Raw genomic sequence first — 20,179 nt, 5'->3', positions numbered from 1 at the left:
CCAAGCACAGAGCAAGTGATCAATAAATATCAGTTAGTATTAACATCTGCTGTGAAATGAACCCAGCACGGTGAGAATGCCTAATTCTTCCCAGGGACATGATGTCAGGGAATAATAATAGTACCACTTAGCTAGGACGCCCCACAGGCTCAGCCTTCATATGCATTATCCATTTCAATTCTTAACAACCTGTGGCAAAGCTATTATCCCCATTTTAAAGACATAGAAGCCAAACTCAGCAAAGTTAGGCATCTAAGTGCTTAAAAGCTTGGTCATTAGACTCAAACCACCCTGGCTTTGAATCTCAGCTGCAATACTTGTGTGACTCTAAACATGTCATTTAATGTCTCTGTGCCTCAGTTGCTTAGTCTGTAAAATGGGGTAATAAAACACCTTCTTTAAAGAAGTGCTGTATGGATTGAGTCAATATGTTTAAAACACTTAGAACAGAGTCTAGCACATCCTAAGCCCTTAATAAATGTCATATACACACGTGCCTCCACATACAAATACATATACACACACATATATACATGCGTATATATGTATATTCATATATGTGTGTATATGTATATGCATGTGCATATAGCTATATATAGCCGTCCCTTTTCTTTGCTCCCACATTACCCTATGATACTACCCGGCTGTGATAATACCCTATGATAAATCACGCTGCATTATAACAGTATTTCTTATCCTTTGTTCTCCATCCCAAACATACACAATATACATCGTGAGATTCTTGAAGGCGAGTCTCTTTTGTTGTAGTGGTCGTGGTGGTGGTGGTGGTGGTGGTTTGAGATGGAGTTTCGCTCTTGTTGACGAGGCTGGAGTGCAAGGGTGCGATTTCGGCTCACTGCAACCTCTGCCTCCTGGGTTCAAGCAATTCTCCTGCCTCAGCCTCCCGAATAGTTGGGATTACAGGCGCACACCACCACGCCCGGCTAATTTTTGTGTATTTTTAGTAGAGACGGGGTTTCGCCATGTTGCTCAGGCTGGTCTCGAACACCCGGCCTCAGGTGATCCGCCCGCCTCGGACTCCCAAAGTGCTGGTATTACAGGCGTGAGCCACCGCGCACGGCCGAAATACTAGTATTTCTTTTCATAAAATGAAGGGGCTCTGAAGGATGAGCAGGAGTTTGTCAGGTGGAAAACGGGAAAAATAGGCATCTCGGGTTAAGAATTGCAGGACTACAGGCCACCCACCCCACGGCACAAAAAATCACTAGTGAGTTAGCAGTCAGTCGCTTGCAGTTAGAGAGAAAGCGTATGGTCCTCAGGCCTGAAAAGAGAAACCAGTTGGTCTAGCAGGCGTCCCCAAACTTTTTACACAGGGGGCCAGTTCACGGTCCCTCAGACCGTTGGAGGGCCGCCACATACTATGCTCCTCTCACTGACCACCAGTGAAAGAGATGCCCCTTCCTGAAGTGTGGTTGGGGGGCTGGATAAATGGCCTCAGGGCCCGGGGGCCGTAGTCTGGGGACGCCCGGTAGAGAATGTGGCTGGCTCCGGCAGCTCAAAGCCGGCGGCGTCCCAGCAACGTGGGAGAGTTCAAAACCCCCACGACCACGCCCCCACCAATTCCAGCCAATGAGGAAGCGCTCCTCGGCGTCCCGTTGCCAAGCAACCGCGTGTCTCTCCCCCGCCCCCCGCGGGGGTTAGCAGTTGCCTAACTTCCCCACAGAGCTATAAGCCCCTTTTTAGGGCCGCCTTAGTTCTCGGGCGCTCTTGGAGGATGGGGATCTGGGAGCTCCTCCATGGGACTCTCCCTCACACTTTGTCGCTGGAATTTTATTTTTTTTAGTTCATATTTATTTTGCTTATAGAAGAGAAAGATTCCCCTTCCGAAGACGAGGAAGCTACAGAAGTTTCTAATCTTTCAAAAAGTAATCCCAGGCTCGCCTTATTCCGCTCTAACCGGACTTCCTTATCCAGCCTGTGGGAGACCCAGGTGCTTTCTCATTACTTCTCAGATGGAAACTCTTTTGGAATTCGTGTAATTGGGACCTGGGGATCAGGGAGAAGTTGCCGGAACCTCTCATACCAGTGGCTGCTGAAGTAGAAGATTCTGGAAAAACCCTTGCCTTAGAGGCACAGGCTAAAGCCTGAACGATTTTTAAGATGACCAAGTTTCCAGCTACCAAAAAGCTTCAGGGTTCCCACAACGCGGGGGCTGTCCGGCCCTTTTATGCCTCGGAGAACCTAACGCAGGTAAGTCTTCCCTCTCTGCCGAAACCAATCATGTTTTTCAGAGCAAGTGAAATAGGAATTAGCCTCAATACCAACAAGGGAGAGGGGGAGAGAGGAGAGTCATGGTGTAATTAAATTGTCGAGACACATCGCTGTTGCTATCAATGGTTGGTTTCTCTTAAAGAATGAAAACGCGAACCAGAGCGGTGAGCTGGGCCATCCTATTAGCCAGTAATTCCAAAATGATGGAATAAATCAGCAGTGACACTGTAGAACATCAGAAAAAAATTAAGATGAATTGTAGGTTTGCCGTCCGCAGAAACTTACTCTCAGAGATCTGTTGGGAACAGGCACATCGCCTCTCTCTATGAAGAGGCTGTAGAGAGTCAACTTTTGAAATTTGAAGGCTAGGTTTCCTATGCACCAGCTGTGAGACTTTAGACAGGTTAATTGCTTAGCGTCTCTGAGGCTTTATTTCCTTATGTCTGTGAAATTAGAACAGGAACATCAACTAGGCAGGAGCAGTGTGAGGACTAAATGGAATAAGCTATGAAAATTGTCTCCTGTGATGTTAACACTGGATAATGTGTTTATGGGACATGGAACAGTGTTGTTGATTTGAAAAGCAAAGAAAAGTCGGTATGTACTGAATGACTGGAGTCAGTGGTTCCTGTTTTTCAATGATCATAACTGGGTAAGCACAACTCTAAATGTACCTTTGTTATTGTACCCTCAAACTCCACTTTGCGTGGATTGGCCAAGGTCAGCAATGCTGGTCCACTCTGGTGCATCCACAGGGCACACTTGTGGCTCACAGTCATGCCCCAGGAAGGCGGGCCTGGTGGGTGGTCAGTCCATGAAGAACAGCTTAAAACTCATCAATGACCAGATGCGGTGGCTCACACCTATAATCCCAGCACTTTGGGAGGCTGAGGCAGGCAGATCATGAGGTCAGGAGTTTGAGGCCAGCCTGGCCAACATAGTGAAACCCCATCTCTACTAAAAATAAAAAAATTAGCTGGGTGTGGCAGCATGTGCCTGTGATATCAGCTACTCGGGAGGCTGAGGCAGAAGAATTGCTTGAACCCAGAAGGCGGAGCTTTCAGTGAGCCAAGATAGCGCCACTGCACTCCAGCCTGGGCGACAATGACAGACTCCGTTTAAAAAAAAAAAAAAAAAAAAAATCACCAATGCTCTCCATGTGGTCCAAAACATACCCGAGCTGCTCTTCTCTAAAGCTTAACCTATCTCTGTGTACTCCTCATTACTCAGCCCTCTTAGTGAGACCACTCTGCCTGACTGCATGATACAGGCTTTTTCCATCTCCTTCCATCTCAAAATACTACACAGAAGGATGTTCAATCCCGAGTAAACCACGCTGGGACTGAAATTCCCAGCATGGCAGTGGAGGAAGGAATGAGGGATAAAATGAAGAAGGAAATGGACGCTTCAATAGCAAGGAGGAGCAGACAGAATCACCCTGGGTTTGGATCTGCCTCTTAGCGGCCCTGAGGTGTTGGGCAAGTTGCAGAACTTCTCGGCTTCACTGTTGCCATCTGCAAAATGGGGATATCATCGTGTCCTCATGGGATCGCTGTGAGCATTAAATGAGTTACTGTATGCCAAAAGCTATGAGCACAGTTCTGACCTATAGGAAGCACATGGTAGGTTTTAGTTATATTGTCATTTCATTTATTTAGTAAAGATTTATTAAGCCGGGCGCGGTGGCTCAAGCCTGTAATCCCAGTACTTTGGGAGGCCGAGGCGGGTGGATCACGAGGTCAAGAGATCGAGACCATCCTGGTCAACATGGTGAAACCCCGTCTCTACTAAAAATACAAAAAAGTAGCTGGGCATGGTGGCACGTGCCTGTAATCCCAGCTACTCAGGAGGCTGAGACAGGAGAATTGCCTGAACCCAGGAGGCGGAGGTTGCGGTGAGCCGAGATCACGCCATTGCACTCCAGCCTGGGTAACAAGAGTGAAACTCCGTCTCAAAAAAAAAAAATTTATTGAACCCCTGTTAGGTGCTAAACACTTGGTCTAGTTAAAAATGAGACTTGCCTTTGAATCTCACAATCTATAGCATGTATGCTTGGGACTGGGAATAAAAGAGATAAGAAACATTGTTATAATGCAGGTTAATTAATGATGTGTTGAGGAAGTATCAGAGGGTGTTGTGGGAGCAAAGAAAAGGGATAGCTAATTCAGATGTATGTCTGTGTGTGTGTCTGGGGGTGTGTGTGTGTGTATTTGTGTGTGTGTGTCTGCATGTTGGATTTGGGGAAGAAACAAGCCATGTACTCAAATAAATGCAATAGAGTTTTTCATCCTGGCATACACAGAGAGATGTAGAGAGTGGAGGAAGATGCAGAACTCGAAATGATCATCTCTTTCTTGGGAGAAGGGTAGTGGGACTCAGGGAGGTCAAGGGATGGGAAGAAGGCTTCTGGGGAACTGTTGGATAGACCAAGACTTCCAGCCCAAAGGCCTCATTGAAATCTTTCTGCACCCCTCTCTACTTTCTAGGAAATAATGAAGACCCGAGGGGGTCCCTAGCTCACATTCAAAAGATCGTGCCTCTAGGAATTTCAAGGTTTTAGAGCTATAGTAAAGCAATGATTAGCCTAATCTAGGGTTACTAGAAAGTGACAAGCCACAAGCAAACATGTAGAGATCAGGATTGATGTCTGAGGTAAATCAAACAAACAGTAATTGCAGTCATGATGATGACGATAATGATAGTTGGCATGTATTGAGTATGCATGCTACATGTGCCACATTTCGAGCTAAAAAAGATTAAGTGTGATATTTTCAGAACTTTCTATAATCCTTCAAGCTATGAACTGTTACCTCCTCATAAGGGAGCAACACTGAGGCTCAGAGAAGACAGGTGCCTTACCCAAGGACACCCAACGGGCAAGGAACGGAACTGGGGTTTGACTTTGGATCTGTCTGGCTCTGAGCACAAGCCCAGCCCTCGCTATCTCACCATCCTATCAAGCTGTGATAAATGATTGTTCTGTTCAGTGTGACCAGGCTGCAAAATTAATATGTGAGACATAATCATTGGCTTCAAATAACTTCCAGGTTTGTTTGGAGGAGGAAAGGGAAAGACACCTAAAAATAGAATCACAAAATACCAGGCAGCCCAGTAAGGGTCCAATGCGGAGGGACATGAGGAGTGGCATCTCTGGGAGGAAGGTATGGCCACACTGGCTGCGTGGTAACATTAAGAGTCCCCTGCATGCTTGTATAATGAATGCCTGTTGGAAAAAGCCTCAAAAGGGTCTTAAAACCCTCTGAACCTGGTTGTTTTCCTTTCTCACAGGGTTGGAAGTTGCTATATCCTGCCAGTATAATGTTAAATTGGCAACGGCCTTGTACAGGATCTTTTTTTTTTTTTTTAAATAAGTAACATATGCCAATCCTCTATTTGCAAGTCTTTTGTTAAAGAAACCATCTAGCTTGTCCTTATGCTGGGCTCCCTAATCTACTTAGGGAGTCCCTTTTCCCTTTGTTTCCCAAGGAAGCAGAAGTCTGATGGGATCAGACATGGGGGAGAGGAGAAGCAGATTGTGTATAGGATTATCACAGACCCACGATTTCTGCCCGGAAAAGGCTGAAAAAAAAAGAGAGAGAGAGAGGTGCTTAGAACATCCCGCTTTGTGTTCTAGACTGAGAACTCAGAAGTAGCATTTGGCAAAAAACTGTAAAGGTTTGCAATCCTCTATACAAGCTCTGTCTCTTGGTGCCTGAACTTTCTACCTTGTTGTCATTAAAAACCCAGTGAGAAAAGCAGCATACTTGTTTTGGGAAGACCCTGAAACTTCCAGGAACCATTCTGGGTGCCTTGCTCATATCCTAGTTTTTCGTGATTAAAATTGCAGATTCTGCCAGGGGCGGTGTTTCGTGCCGATAATCTCAACACTTTGGGAGGCCGAGGCAGGAGGATCACTTGAGCCCAGGAGTTCAAGACCAGCCTGGGCACTATTGTGAGACCTGGTCTCCACAAAACAAACAAACACACAAAAACTAGCCAGGTGTGTGTGGTGGTCCCATATGCCTATGGTGGGAGGCTTCTTGGGAGGCTGAGGCGGGAGGATTGCTTGAGCCCAGGAGGTTGAGGCTGCAGTGAGCTGTGATTGGGCCACTATACTTCAGCTAGGGTGACAGAGCAAAACCCTGTCTCAGTCAATCAACCACCCAGAAAAAGAGCAAATTTGTCAGCAAACTCTGTAGGTTTGAACCCCAATGCTCCATATACTAGGCTGTGTGACCTTGGGCTGCTCAGTTCCTCTCTGTCAAGTGCATCACGTTTTATCTAATCCAAGAAGCATTCCATTTCCAGATGCGTCACCATTTTCTTGTGCTGCTAAAAACAAAAACTCAACAAATTAAACTATCACCTGTTTCAATTATGTGTCCCAGTTTCAGAGGCATTAAAATGCAGATAGAAAAGGTACATCTTAGAATAGATGGAATACATCTAAAAATACTTCCCCATCCAAAAGATGTTGTGGGAATTAGATGAGTTAATGTGGGTAATGCTGTTAGAACAGAGTCTGGCATAGAGTAAATACCATTAAATGGTAGCCATTGTTATGGTGGTGTTTAATCCTTTCAACAAGTCTGTAATAGAGGTATTGTTAATAAGCTTTAGTACCTAGATACACTAGAGCTTGAAGATCCCCAGGGTGTAGTTCTCTGCTGAGAGGTAAGTTGACAGGTACCGGAAGAAGGGGGCAAACCAGGCAGAATCCCAGATATAGAAAATACCTGGGCCTGACAGTCTGAATCCTCCCACCGCCCCCTCACCCCACCACCAAATGATGAGGATGGATGTATCCAGAGACAGCCTTGGAAACCCACAGCATACACCCAGCTGGGCTGCCTGGAGTCAGAAAAGGAGAAGCAACATTTTTGAGAAACATTTTTCCCAGCAAGAGAAACCTGGACTCCCAGCACAATACGTCTCCACAGCAGACATAAAGCGATTTTCCTCCTTGTCCAGATAGAATAAATTGTGACCTGAAGAGATAAATGCCGGGCTGTAGTGAGTCTTTGGTTTTTGTTAAAGGTGACCTTAGCACTCAGTGATCTCTCTTGCGTTTAATCACTGAGACCATGCCCCCTGCATGGAATCACTGATTGCCCTGAAAAAAATAAAATAAAATAAAATATCTACCAACCACTTGAGATTCGATTCTAAAGAATCTCAGCTGGCTGTACCTCCATTTTTATATTGCTCATGACTTAAGCCAGGAAAACAGCAACAAGGGAAAAGAGAGTCTTTTCTCTCTCTAAGGGGTTCTTCCAGCTCCATTGCTACTGCATGAGATAAATTGCAGAATTCATGTTTTTTGTTTAGACAGTTTGTTTTGTTTTGTTTCTTTATGGCCTAATGCTTTGGACAGGCAATGCTTGCCTTAGTGAATCTTGCTGTATCTAATTGCATGCCCATGTGACAGTCGGCTCCCCTCCATGATAAATCAGGATGCAGGGAAGGAGTATGTTCATTACCTCCTAACACGGGAAGAGTGATAGGTACTCTTCATGCTGGACAAAATGAAGCAGGCTCTTTGTCCCATCTACAAAGAGGCACCTGCTCTGCAGGGGAAAGGATGGTGGCGGGAAGGGGTGAAGAAATGATCAATAAGTCTTATTGATGGGATAATAAGCTTTGTGATTAGTTAGAAGCTCTGCCTTTGACGTCAGGCAAAGGTGGTTTTAAATTCTCTTTTTGACACTCTTGGTGTGAGTTTCTGGGACATGGAGTTGAGGAACAATAAGATCTATGGCATAGATGTTTTGGAACGGTTAAATAAAATAATGCATGTGAAATACTGAGCCCAATACCCAGTTAGTCTTCAGTCAGTGGTGACAGTGGTCATTATTCTTACTTGTGCTCCTCCCCCTTCTCTGATTGGACATGAGTGCTACCATGACTGTTTTGAAGATACGGTCAGCCTAGAAATGAAGTCAAGAGGAAACTGAGTATTAACTCTAAAGTCACGTAATGAGGCTTATTAATGAGGCTTAATAAGGCCAGGCCCCAGCTTAAGGGTAGAAGGGAAGAAGCAGGTCTAAAGATATTCTTAGAGTTGGTATGAGAGTATATTTGCATGAGAGATGTGGTATCTTTCAGGAGAGTGTACATCCTGAAGGCAGAAATGCTTGATCCAGACAAAAACCTTAGTTGTAGAGAAGGGGGTGCTTCTGAGCATGGTTTGATCCCTTGGATTTATCTCTCAGCTCAGTCTCATTATTCATGTTTTAATCCCATAGAGAACCAAAGGGTAGAGAGGAAAAAATAAAAGGAAAACACCATATATGGATTAGGATTGTTTTTGGCTGCAAGCAAGAGAAAAACTGAAAAGCAGTGAAGTAAACAAATAGGAATTTTTTTTTCTCATATGAGAAGTCTGGAGATGGACGGCTGTTGGCATTGGCTCTAAAGCTTACTAGCATCAGGCTGGCAAGACCTTTTCCCTCATGGTCACAAAATGGCTGTCCCAGGTCCAGGCACTGCATCCATATTCCAGCAGAAAGAGGAAAAAGTCGAGAGTAAAAACTATGTTTGTCCCTTTTATGAGGTAAACAGAAGCTTTCCAAGAACCTTCCCCATCTATTTTCTCTATTTCTAATTTTCCAGAACAGTGTCACCTGTCTTTTCTAGCAGTAAGAATGGCTGGGAAAGTATGCATCTAATATGAGTATGGAAAGCAGGGGCTGGCCGGGCATGGTGGCTCACGCTTATAGTCCTAGCACTTTGGGAGGCTGGAGACGGGTGAATCACCTGAGGTCAGGAGTTCAAGACCAGCCTGGCCAACATAGTGAAACCCTGTCTCTACTAAAAATACAAAAAAAAAAAAAAATGCTGGGCATGGTGGCACGGGCCTGTAATCCCAGCTACTTGGGAGGCTGAGGCAGGAGAATCACTTGAACCCAGGAGACAGAGGTTGCAGTGAGCCAAGATCGTGCCATTGGACTCCAGCCTGGGTAACAAGAGTGAAACTCCATCTCAAAAAATAAAAATAAAGCAGGGGCAAGGAAGCAGTGGTGACATTGAAGATGAGTATTAGACTGACTTTTCAGCAGTGACTTGCACGAATGATTTCACAAAAACTTAAATAGGGACCCCAAGCCGCACACTGACAGAGGGTAACCCAAAAAAGAGAGCCATCCCTATCCCCTACCCTACACCACTACTGCTTAGGAATCTCAAGGGCACTCGTCCACAAGTAGTGCCCATCAAAGAGCTGCGGAGGTGAGGGACAGAGTAGAGTAGAGTGGGAACATTTATGCATTCAACTAACGTGTACTGAGTTCCAAGTATGTGCATGGTTATAGGTGGTGGGGATACAGAATGAATAAAGAAAATCAAATGGGACACCATTTCGGACACTCTGAAAAATATAGGGAGAATAACACAAGCCTGGATCTAAAGCAATGGAATGTGTTCCATCTTTATTCCTGCGACCCCCATCTGTTTCCATGGTTTGGTGAAGCTTAAGGAAATTCTGGTTAGATAAGCCTTTGCACAACTGTGGAAGGAAACTTATTCTTGACTTCCTTTCAACATCCCTGCAGCCTCCAAAGACTCAGCCATCAGCTGTTAAATTCAAAAGCTGCAAAAATTCGTATGGGGTTCATTGGCAAGTATCACTTACATAAAATCTGACAGAAGCCAATTAAACCTTTCTTGGGCTGAATAAACCAACAAATTTTTTCTCAGAGATATTTCTGACAGCTAAATTCAAAATCATAATCATCAGTAATGGGATACCTTCTATCATGAGATGGTGGCATTTTCCCTTCTAAACTCCTGTTTTCAAACTCTGCTGAGAAAATTTCTTGTGGGGCTCAATTTTGATTGAATGTATCTCTGCCTAAATTGGAATTTATGCAATCGGTAGTTTTATTTAATAACTTGAAAATTAGCCGCGTCTGGCAGTTGGCTTGCAAGCCTGGAAATGCCTCAGGGTTTCTGGATTTCACAAAGTGGTGAGATTATACAACTGGGACAGATTCTTGGATAGGTTCAGCATTGTCAGGAGTTTCGTGGTGGGCTGTAGCTCAGGGGCAGAAAGGACAGAGAATATCCCCTATTGCAGCCTGGTACATGATCAGATCATCTTTTGGAGTATATATTGAGCACCTACCATGTGACAGATGTTCTGAGGGCTCTGAAATGCAGCAGACTTGTGGTCTTCTCCCAAGGAACCCACAGTGCTGTCAGAGAGAACATTTATAAATAACTATGAATCAAGACGGTGAATAACAAGTACCAAAAGAAAGACAAACTATATATGTATATATATATATATATATATATATATATATGAGCTTGAGGTAAAAACAAGTTCTATCATGGAAAGGCAGGTACAGTGAAGCCATCTGAATCTTGAATGTTGGCTGGATATAGACTTGGGGTGGTACTAGACACTGAGCCAAACCTAGAACTCATTTTCTAATACATCAGGGAGGAAGGGAGGGGGTGTATTACCATTCTCCTGCAAAAAACAAGTTCTTTCTTGGCATCCTGTCTGACAAAATGGTCCCTCACTGAGCTCCAGCAGATCGTTCTTTTCATACTCTCCCTCTCCATACACAAAGTTACCCAAGTGTCTGTCCCAAAGGGTTGTCAAATTAGGAGGACTATGCCCCATGAACTCCCACTAAAGCTTTAAATAATTAGAAATACTTAGTGTGTTACTCCTCTCCAGGCTTCGCATTTCAGCAGTTTCTCAAACTTGGCACTATTGAACATTTGAGGCCAGATAGTTGTCCCTGGCATTGCAGAGCATGAAGCAGCATTCCTGCCATCTCCCTATTAGGTGACAGTCGCAGCCTCCCTGTGGCGACAAACAAAAATGCCTCAATATTGGCAAATGTCCTCAGGGAGCAAAACTACCCACAAGTGAGAATCACTAGTAGAGGGATGCTAAAGTCTTGAATACCTTTCCCCAGCCAAAACCTTCCCCGTCTAAATAAATGATGCCGTCACGTACCCAGTTGCTCAAGTAGAAACCCAAGCTTCATCTATGACCTCTGCCTTTTCATCACCCCATATGTCCACTGCCATAAGGCAGGTGTTCTGTGGACACTACCTCCTTCCCCAAGGTTACTACCTGGTCCATAGCACCATTATTTCTTGCCTGGACCATCCCATTGGACCCATAACTGTACTTTTTTCTTTCCATCTGACCCATTGTCTTTCAATCCAAGTGTGATACTGTCATTTCCCCTTGTTAAAACAATTCAGTGACCCCTTATTGTCCTCAAAATAAAGAAGAATGTCTTTAATGAAGTTTAAAAGTCTCTGCATGATCCATCCCATGCCAGGTTCTTCAACCTCATCTTTCATCACTTAGTCACCAGTAAGGAACCACACTAGTTATAGAATATGCTGCCTTCTGTCTTCTTCCACCGCTTAGAACATTCTTTCTCTGTCTCTTTCTCTCTCTCATACACACACACACACACACACACACCTCTTCTACTTTTTTCAGTGTCAGCTTAAATGTCATTCCTTTTGAGAAGCCTTCCCTGGCCACCACCTCCCAATCCAGGTCACATGCTTCATTTGTACCATAAAATTCCCCTTTGTAACACTATCTTACCTAGAAAACTACAAGCTCCTCCAGAGCAAGAAACATGGTAGCTTTTTGGTTGCTATTACGTTGGTATCCCACAGGACCTGCCACGTGGTAGAAGTGCAGTTAAGACTTGGATGAGTAGGCAAATCTTTCTAGAGCTCTCTTGTCTCATAAGCAGCCATTAATTACATAGCATTAAAGCCAGACCAATCCTCTTCAAGACGGAAAAAGGAGGCTGGGCACAGTGACTCACGCCTGTAATCCCAGCACTTTGGGAGGTTGAGGCGGGCACATAATGAGGTCAGGAGTTCTAGACCAGCCTGACCAACATGATGAAACTCCATCTCTACTAAAAATACAAAAATGAGCTGGGCATGGTGGCGCACGCCTGTAATCGCAGCTACTCAGGAGGCTGACGGAGGAGAGTCGCTTGAATCTGGGAGATGGAGTTTGCCATGAGCCAAGATCGTGCCACTGTAGTCCAGCCTGGGTGACAGAGTAAGACTCGGTCTCAAAAAAGAAAAAAAAAAGACAGAAAAAAGAGCCTACAGTTTAGACGGAACATAGGAAGAGAATAGCCTGGAGCTACCTCTTAAGACCTCCCTTCAACCAGCCAAATCCTTATTGGTTTTTCATAGCAATACCGTTCCAGAACTTTGAATGGTGGTGGAGCAGGCATAGCCCTTGCCTGGAATTAAGAGGCCTGGTTTCCAGCTTTGTCGCTATCTGGCTGTATGACTTGTGTTTTGTTGTTGTTTTTGTTTGTTCTTTGTTTTTTGTTTTGTTTTTGAGACAGAGTCTCACTCTGTCACCCTGGCTGGAGTGCAGTGGCATGATCTTAGCTAAATGCCATCTTCACCTCCCAGGTTCAAGGGATTCTCCTGCCTCAGCCTCTCAAATAGCTGGGATTACAGGCGCACACCACCCTGCCTGGCTGATTTTTTTTTCTTTTTTTTTTTTTTTTTTTTGTATTTTTGGTACACACGGGGTTTCACCATGTTGCCCAGCCTGATCCTGAACTCCTGGGATCAAGAGATCTACCTGCCTTAGCCTCCCAAAGTGCTGGGATTATAGGCGTTAGCCACCGCGTCTGGCCTGGCTGTATGACTTTGGACAAACCACTTAACCTCTTTTATTTCTTTGTCTTCATCTGAAAAGCAGGGAGTCTTAACCTGGAAATTGCTGTGCTCCCTTGATAGCATGTGAAAAGAAAATGGGTACCACTTACTGAGTATCTATTTTGCACCAATTGCTTTGCATATATTATTAAAATTAGCTCTTCAATCCAGTGTGGTAGATGCTATCATGACATCTAATCTCTATTTGTAGAGATGAGGAAAATGAGTCTTGGAGAAGTTTTACAACCTGCCCAGAGACACCAGAGAAACAAGTGATGGTTTTAGGATTTGAATCCAGGACCAAATAACTACAGAAAGCCTGTGCTCTTAAGATGAGCCTGGTAGGTGGCAGTTAAGAAGGTGTAAGTATCTCCCTAAAAGGGGCATCTACGGGTGCAATTTCTTTTTCTTTTTTATTTTTATTTTTATTTATTTATTTATTTATTTTGAGACAGAGTCTTGCTCTGTCACCCAGGGTAGATTGCAATGGCTTCATCTTGGCTCACTGCAACCTCTGCCTCCTGGGTTCAAGCAAGTCTTGTGCCTCAGCCTCCCCAGTAGCTGAGATTACAGGTGCCTGCCACCATACCTGGCTAATTTTTGTATTTTTGGTAGAGACAGGGTTTCACCATGTTGGCCAGGCTGGTCTCAAACTCCTGACCTCTTGATACGCCCACCTCAGCCTCCCAAAGTGCTGGGATTACAGGCGTGAGCCACTGCACCCAGCCTATTGGTGCAATTTTTAAAGAGTACATTTTAAAATATCTGGAATAAAGGGGAAAACACCAATTTTAGCTGTAGGATATGCAAACAAGAATGTGACTCTGCCCGTGACCACAGACAAGGACATTTGCGTTTTCTTGAGCTTTTGCTAAAATATGCTAGCAAGTTTCTGCCAGAAAAAAAAAAAACACAGCTAAGGATGAGAAAAAGAAGGAAAGAAAATCTGCATGTGGCTTAGACTCATCCTTCTTTTCATTTTTTCTTTTCTTTTCTTTTCTTTTTTTCTTTTTTTTTTTTTTTTTTTTTTGAGACAGAGTCTCACTCTGTCACCAAGGCTAGAGTGCAGTGGCATGATCTTGGCTCACTGCAACGTCCACCTCCTGGGTTCAAGAGATTCTCCTTCCTCAGCCTCCTGAGTAGCTGGGATTACAGGCATGTACCACTGTGCCTCGCTAATTTTTGTATTTTTAGCAGAGATGGGGTTTCACCATGTTGATCAGGTGGGTCTTGAACTCCTGACCTTATGATCTTCCTACATTGACCTCCCAAAGTGTTGGGATTACAGGCGTGAACCACCATGCCCAGCCTAGACTCATCTTTCTAAATAATGTTCGTTTCAATGAAGATTCATAAGCCATTTCTAATTAGAGTCACATTTCCAAGAAAGGCATATTTTGATCCTGGGTCAGTACACTGCCAAGACCTGCTAGATAAAATGGAGAGGAAGACAGGCCCAGCTAATAAGAGACGAAGCTCTGCGGTGTGTGTGGCTGAGATGTTGATAATCATAAACAGCTTAATTGGGTTGAATAATTTGAGTAAATATCAAGTTAAATGGATTCACTCTGAATCTAAGCTCTGACCCACTGAATTCTTTATTTTCTCCAAAAAAAAAAATACCCTGTATCATAATTGCCTATCTATTTTTCTGATCTCATCACTAGACTTGTAACTTTTTGAGGAAGGTGACTGTGCATTCCTCATGATTCTATCCCAGAGCCTAGTACAGGGGCTGGTTCTGGCAAAATGTCCAGTATTCTTTAGTCTCTCTTCTCAGGACCAAGGATAGCTCCACACAGTGCAGCAACACATTCCTCAGGCAACTGGAAATTCCATCTGGACAAGGCCCACAAATGTTTTATTACTATATTCCCAGTTCATGCTGGGTGCTTCATAAATATGAATACCATTCTATTATTTGCTATGTATCCTTGGCAAAGTTACTCTCTGTGCCTCGGTTTCCCTCTCCTCCATCCAAAATAATTACAGTTCCTGCCTCATCTAGTTGTTGGAAGGATCAGAGATAGCCCCAGGCACGTAGTAAGTGCTCACAAAATATTTTCTCTTAATATTCCCACTTCGAAATCGGAGCCAATGGCTCCCAAATATCAAGAACTAAAACATTTAAATACTGACATTTCCAGAGATGACGATACTTATGCTGATCATTTTCATGCATTCAGTAAAAGACAGCCAAAAGGATAATATAACTAAAATCTTTCACTTCTAAGAGCCCTTGAAGAAAAGGTCCAAAAGGCAATTAGCACATGACTGTCGTCTGTGTTGCTATTACTTATTAGCTGATCCCATCCTCTGTTAATCAAAGTGCTTCTCTGATATTTTTAGACCTCTTGAAAGAGGCTCCTCAAAACTCAGGAAGCAATGTTTGTTGGCAGGTACCAAGGAATTTGAGACATCATGAATATGGGATTCTCATAGGGTATGGGAGAATGGTGAGATCATTCTACAGGGTCTTTGAGAACCAGAGTAGGCAGTTTAGAATGCTTCTTTAACCCTAACTAGCCTCCTCATCTTTTCACTTTGTGCCTCCAACCAACAAATAGCCCTCTCAGTCAGCTTTCCTTGTGTTCTATGGCTCAGGATTTTAATTGCCCCAGTAAAAGCACAGTGTTTGAATTTCCTTCACTGAACAGACAAACTCTAGCCACAGCTGATTGACAGCGCCTGGGTCATGGGCTCATTCTAGGTTTTGAGTCCTGATTCTGATGCTGTTTGCCTGCTCTGTGATCTTACACTACCCACTTCACTTCTCTGATGCTGAAGACTCTCACCTGTGATTGAATCCTGTGAAGATTCAAGACAATGTTCATAAGGACTGAGTCCAAAATAATAGCTAATGTTGACTTGTGGTTAATATTTTTCAATGCTCTTGATGTTTTACACACATCCCAACCATCCCCATATTCTGTTACATTTAATGTCAAATTGGCTCTTTTGTCAACACACACACACACACACACACACACACACACACACACAGATGGCATAGTATTGAGAAAAGAAATCTCCTCCTGAAAAATCATCATCTCCAAAGGTCATCCTGGAGGTATGTTTTTGTATTCTACATGAGGTTAAAAATGATGCCAATGTTTTAAGAATAAGTAAATGATCTATTTAGATGTCAATGTTTTAAGAATAAGTAATGATCTATCATAATATAAGTAACTGGCATTATTGGCTGAGTACTTAATTGTGTGCCTTGTGCCATGCAAACCCCTTATGTGAGTTATGCAATTCCATATGCTCTACAGTGATAAGAGGTAGACATTGTTAATTCCATTTTACAGGTGAGGAAATCTGTCAACAAGAGTCATACAGCTATTGGTTAGTGGACCATCCACCATTTTTAACCATTATGCTGCATTTCTCAACAAGGTAAACTTGACATTTCCCTGGGGGTGGGTGGGTTGACAGAAAATATGCCCCATTCTCAAAAGAAGAGGAGAAGGAAGGAAAACCACCCACTTTGAGAAGCTTAAGGGGATAGAGAGAACAAACACTGACTGCATCTTATAAGCTGTTCACTTCTGGCTTGTCCTCACCTACCAAGACCAAGGTCCAGGGTGTGTTTTTTGTTTGTTTGTTTGCTTGTTTCTTTTGTTTTTAGACGGAGTCTCTCTCTGTCACCCAGACTAGAGAGGCAGCATGAACTTGGTTCACTGAAACCTCCACCTCCCAGGTTCAAGCAATTCTCATGTCTCAGCCTCCTGAATAGCTGGGATAACAGGTGTGTACCACCACACCTGGGTAATTTTTGTATTTTTAGTAGAGATAGGTTTTCACAATGTTGGCCTGGCTGGCCTCAAACTCCTGACCTCAGATGATCCACCTGCCTCAGCCTCCCAATGTACTGGGATTACAGGCATGAGCTACTGCACCCGGCCCAGAACGTGTTTCAAGAACACTCTATCTACCCCAGCAGTGCCTGAAGTTGACAACTGATAGACATTCCACAGGACTCTCAGTCCACTCCACCTCCTCCAAGAACCCCACCAAGTCTCCATCTCGTCTTTTGCAATGTCACTAATCACAAATATACCCGTTCATTGAATGAAGCCTGGGATTATCTAATCAACACAACTTTATATTTGCCTCTCATTGCTCCCTTCAGATATTTTCAGTGCAGGAAGCTCTAATCTGGAGCCTGCATAAAAATGGTGTACCCAGGGTGAGCTTTTTCTGCTCACCCTTGGGTGACAGCCACACTAGTAGTCTCTTTAAATCACAAAACACAGTCAGAATTCAAAAATCAAAAGCATTGACATAAGATATTAAGCAACATTTCAACCTTCCCTCAAGGAGAAGAAGGGTCCCCTTCTCCTCCCTTTTAAGGATGGCTTCAGGCAGGCCACCCAGGAGGGAGATATGGGGTGTGCTCCTTTCTTTAACCAGGGAGATCCACAGCTCTCTTTGCTTGATTGCTTTCTCTCTCCTTCCTTCCTTCCTTTTCCTTCTTTCTTTCTTTTTCTTTCTTACTCTTTCTTTCTCTTTCTCTCTTTCTTTCTCTCTCTTTCTTTCTTTTTTTTTCTCTCTCTCTTTCTTTCTTCTTTCTCTTTCTTTCGACAGTCTCATTCTGTCACCCAGGCTGGAGTGCAGTAGCACTATCTCAGCTCACTGCATACCTCTGCCTCCTGGGTTCCAGCGTTTATCTCATCTCAGCCTGCAGTGTAGCTGGGACTATAGGCCCATGCCACCACACCTGGCTAATTGTTTTGTATTTTTAGCAGGCATGCGGTTTCACCATGTTGTATTTTTAGTAGAGACAGGGTTTTTCAATGTTGGCCAGGTCAGTCTCAAACTCCTGACCTCAAGTGATCTGCCTGCCTTGGCCTCCCAAAATGCTGGGATTAAGGTGTGAGCCTCTGTGACTGGCCTCTCCTTTGCTTTCTTACTGTATTGGCTGGGAAAGAAAATAGGAGACATGGGGAAGGTCTTATCAGCACTGCCATAAAGTGACTCTATTTTCTCTGGGTCCAGCAGATGCCTAAAACTGGCTCATTCTGCAGGTAATTTTGTTGGCTTTTTCAAAGTTCTCTACTACAGTGCTCTGGTTACAGCTCTCAACACATTATCTACCAGCTGTGCACGCCCCTCAGATCTTGGTTTACCAGAAGTTTACCCCATTCAGACTTATGATATTGGAGTCTCCTGCATTACTGGTAGGAGTCATTATGGGCAGGATCCCAGGTTGCTGTTTCTGCCTTTGATGCCACATCTGATCCCCAGGTTTCACACACCCCTGGCCTATGACTGAAGACAAGCACCACTTCCTGAGGTAGCAGCTGTTCTCCATCTCTCTACCTTGCCCTAGAAGCACTTCCTAGCCTGCCTCTGTTCTCTGAACTTTTTTTTTTTTTTTTTTGAGACAGAGTTTCGCTGTTGTTACCCAGACTGGAGTGCAATGGTGCAATCTCGGCTCACCGCAACCTCTGCCTCCTTGGTTCAAGCAATTCTCCTGACTCAGCCTCCTGAGTAGCTGGGACTACAGGCATGCACCACCATGCCCAGCTAATTTTTGCATTTTTAGTAAAGACAGGGTTTCACCTTGTTGACCAGGATGGTCTTGATCTCTTGACCTCAAGATCCACCCGTCTCGGCCTCCCAAAGTGCTGGGATTATAGGCGGGAGCCACTGTGCCAGGCCTCTCTGAACTTTCTAGGAGGCTGTCAGAGAACAGCCCACCAGTCCCCAGTTGCAGGGATCTCATCTTCAACTCTGGAGCCATCCCAGTGGTGGCCTCTCCCTCCTTCATTTGAGGTGAAGGATAAAGCATCCTCTTCCCTTTGGAATCAGGATTCAAAGCATCACAGAAGCTGTTGATGAAATTGCTTCACAAATGCCTCTCTCCCTTTCCACTCTCTAGTTTGTATTCTCAAAGTGGGTAAGAATTGAGAGATTCGTTCTTCCATAGCTACCTTGAAGATGACTTCAGGGTGGTCTTTCTCACTTTCACTTGGTGTCTGATGCCTACCTTGGGCCCTCAGTCTATACTATCTGCATTAGACCATTCTTACATTGTTATTAAAAAAATACCTGACACTGGGTGACTTAGAAAGACAAGAGGTTTACTTGGCTCATGGTTCTGGGAACTGCACAGGAAACATGGTGGCATCTGCTTCTGGGGAAACCTCAGGAAGCTTTTACTCATGGTGGAAGGCAAAGCGGGAGTGGGAGCCTTACATGGCAGAAGCAGAACCAAGAGAGAGGGAGATGCTACAGACTTTTAAACAACCAGATCTTATAAGAACAGCACCAAGAGGTTTGTGCTAAGCCATTCATGAAAGAACCACTCTTTGCTAGGGCACAGCAAGAATGCCCTTTACTACAGTTCTCAGTAAGTTCCTCGTTCCCATCTGAGACCACCTCAGCCTGGATTTCGTCGTCCATATCACTAGTAGCATTTTGATCACAACCATTCAGCAAGTCTCTAAGAAGTTCCAAACTTTCCCTCATCTTTCTATCTTGTTCTGAGCCCTCCAAACTGTTCCAAACTCTACCCATTACCCAGTTCCAAAGTCACCTCCATATTTTCAGATATCTTTATAGCAATGCCTCACTCCCAGTATCAATTTTCTGTATTAGTCGGTTCTCACACTGCTCTAAAGAACTACCTGAGAAGGAGTAATTTAATAAGAAAAGAAGTTGAATTGTCTCTCAGGAAACATGGTTGGGGAGGCCTCAGGAAACTTATAGTCACGGCAAAAGGGCAAAGAGGAAGCAAGCATGTATTCACATGGCCAGGAGGAGAGAGGGAAAGTGAAGAGGGAAGAGCTACACACTTTCAAAACAACCAGATCTCACGAGATTTCACTCACTGTTGTGAGAACAGCAAAGGGGAAATCCATCCACATGATCCAGTCACCTCCCACCAGGCCCCACCTCCAGCACTGGAGATTTCAAATGCGATGTGAGATTTGAATGAGACATGGGTCCAAAATGTGTTACTATCCTGCCTGTTAGTCTATCCTGTTATCCTACTATTTACTAAAGGTTCATTGTGTGCCAGGTGATTTACAAACAGTATTTTGAGGCCTCATGACAACTTTGTGAGAAAGGTGATATCACCTCCCTTTTACAGATGGGAAAACCAAGGCTGAGAATTTAAACATGGCTTATGTGATGTTGCAATGCTAATGGATGGAGGAACTGACCCTCAAAACCAGGCAGGTCTGGCCCAAAAGTCCCAACATTTCCCTCTCCAGGATGCCCAGAGATGCTTATATGTGCTGAAATGGAGTCTTGGCTT

At 44.1% G+C, this 20,179-nt stretch overlaps 1 protein-coding gene across 1 annotated transcript in view; it reads left to right on the top strand.

Moving 5' to 3' along the window:
- The first annotated feature begins 1,681 nt into the window (after positions 1-1,681).
- The window catches only part of CCDC60 (coiled-coil domain containing 60), a 216,293-nt gene continuing 197,795 nt past the window's right edge, over positions 1,682-20,179 (top strand). Inside the window, exon 1 of the mRNA XM_003932195.2 lies at positions 1,682-2,211. Within this exon, the coding sequence (XP_003932244.1) occupies positions 2,122-2,211 (90 nt within the window). The 5' untranslated portion in view covers positions 1,682-2,121. The remainder of the gene's footprint in view (positions 2,212-20,179) is intronic.

Source organism: Saimiri boliviensis, chromosome 7, assembly GCF_048565385.1.
Source record: "Saimiri boliviensis isolate mSaiBol1 chromosome 7, mSaiBol1.pri, whole genome shotgun sequence".
In the NCBI taxonomy this organism is placed as follows: domain Eukaryota; kingdom Metazoa; phylum Chordata; class Mammalia; order Primates; family Cebidae; genus Saimiri; species Saimiri boliviensis.
This window is presented reverse-complemented; position numbering and strand designations above follow the sequence as displayed.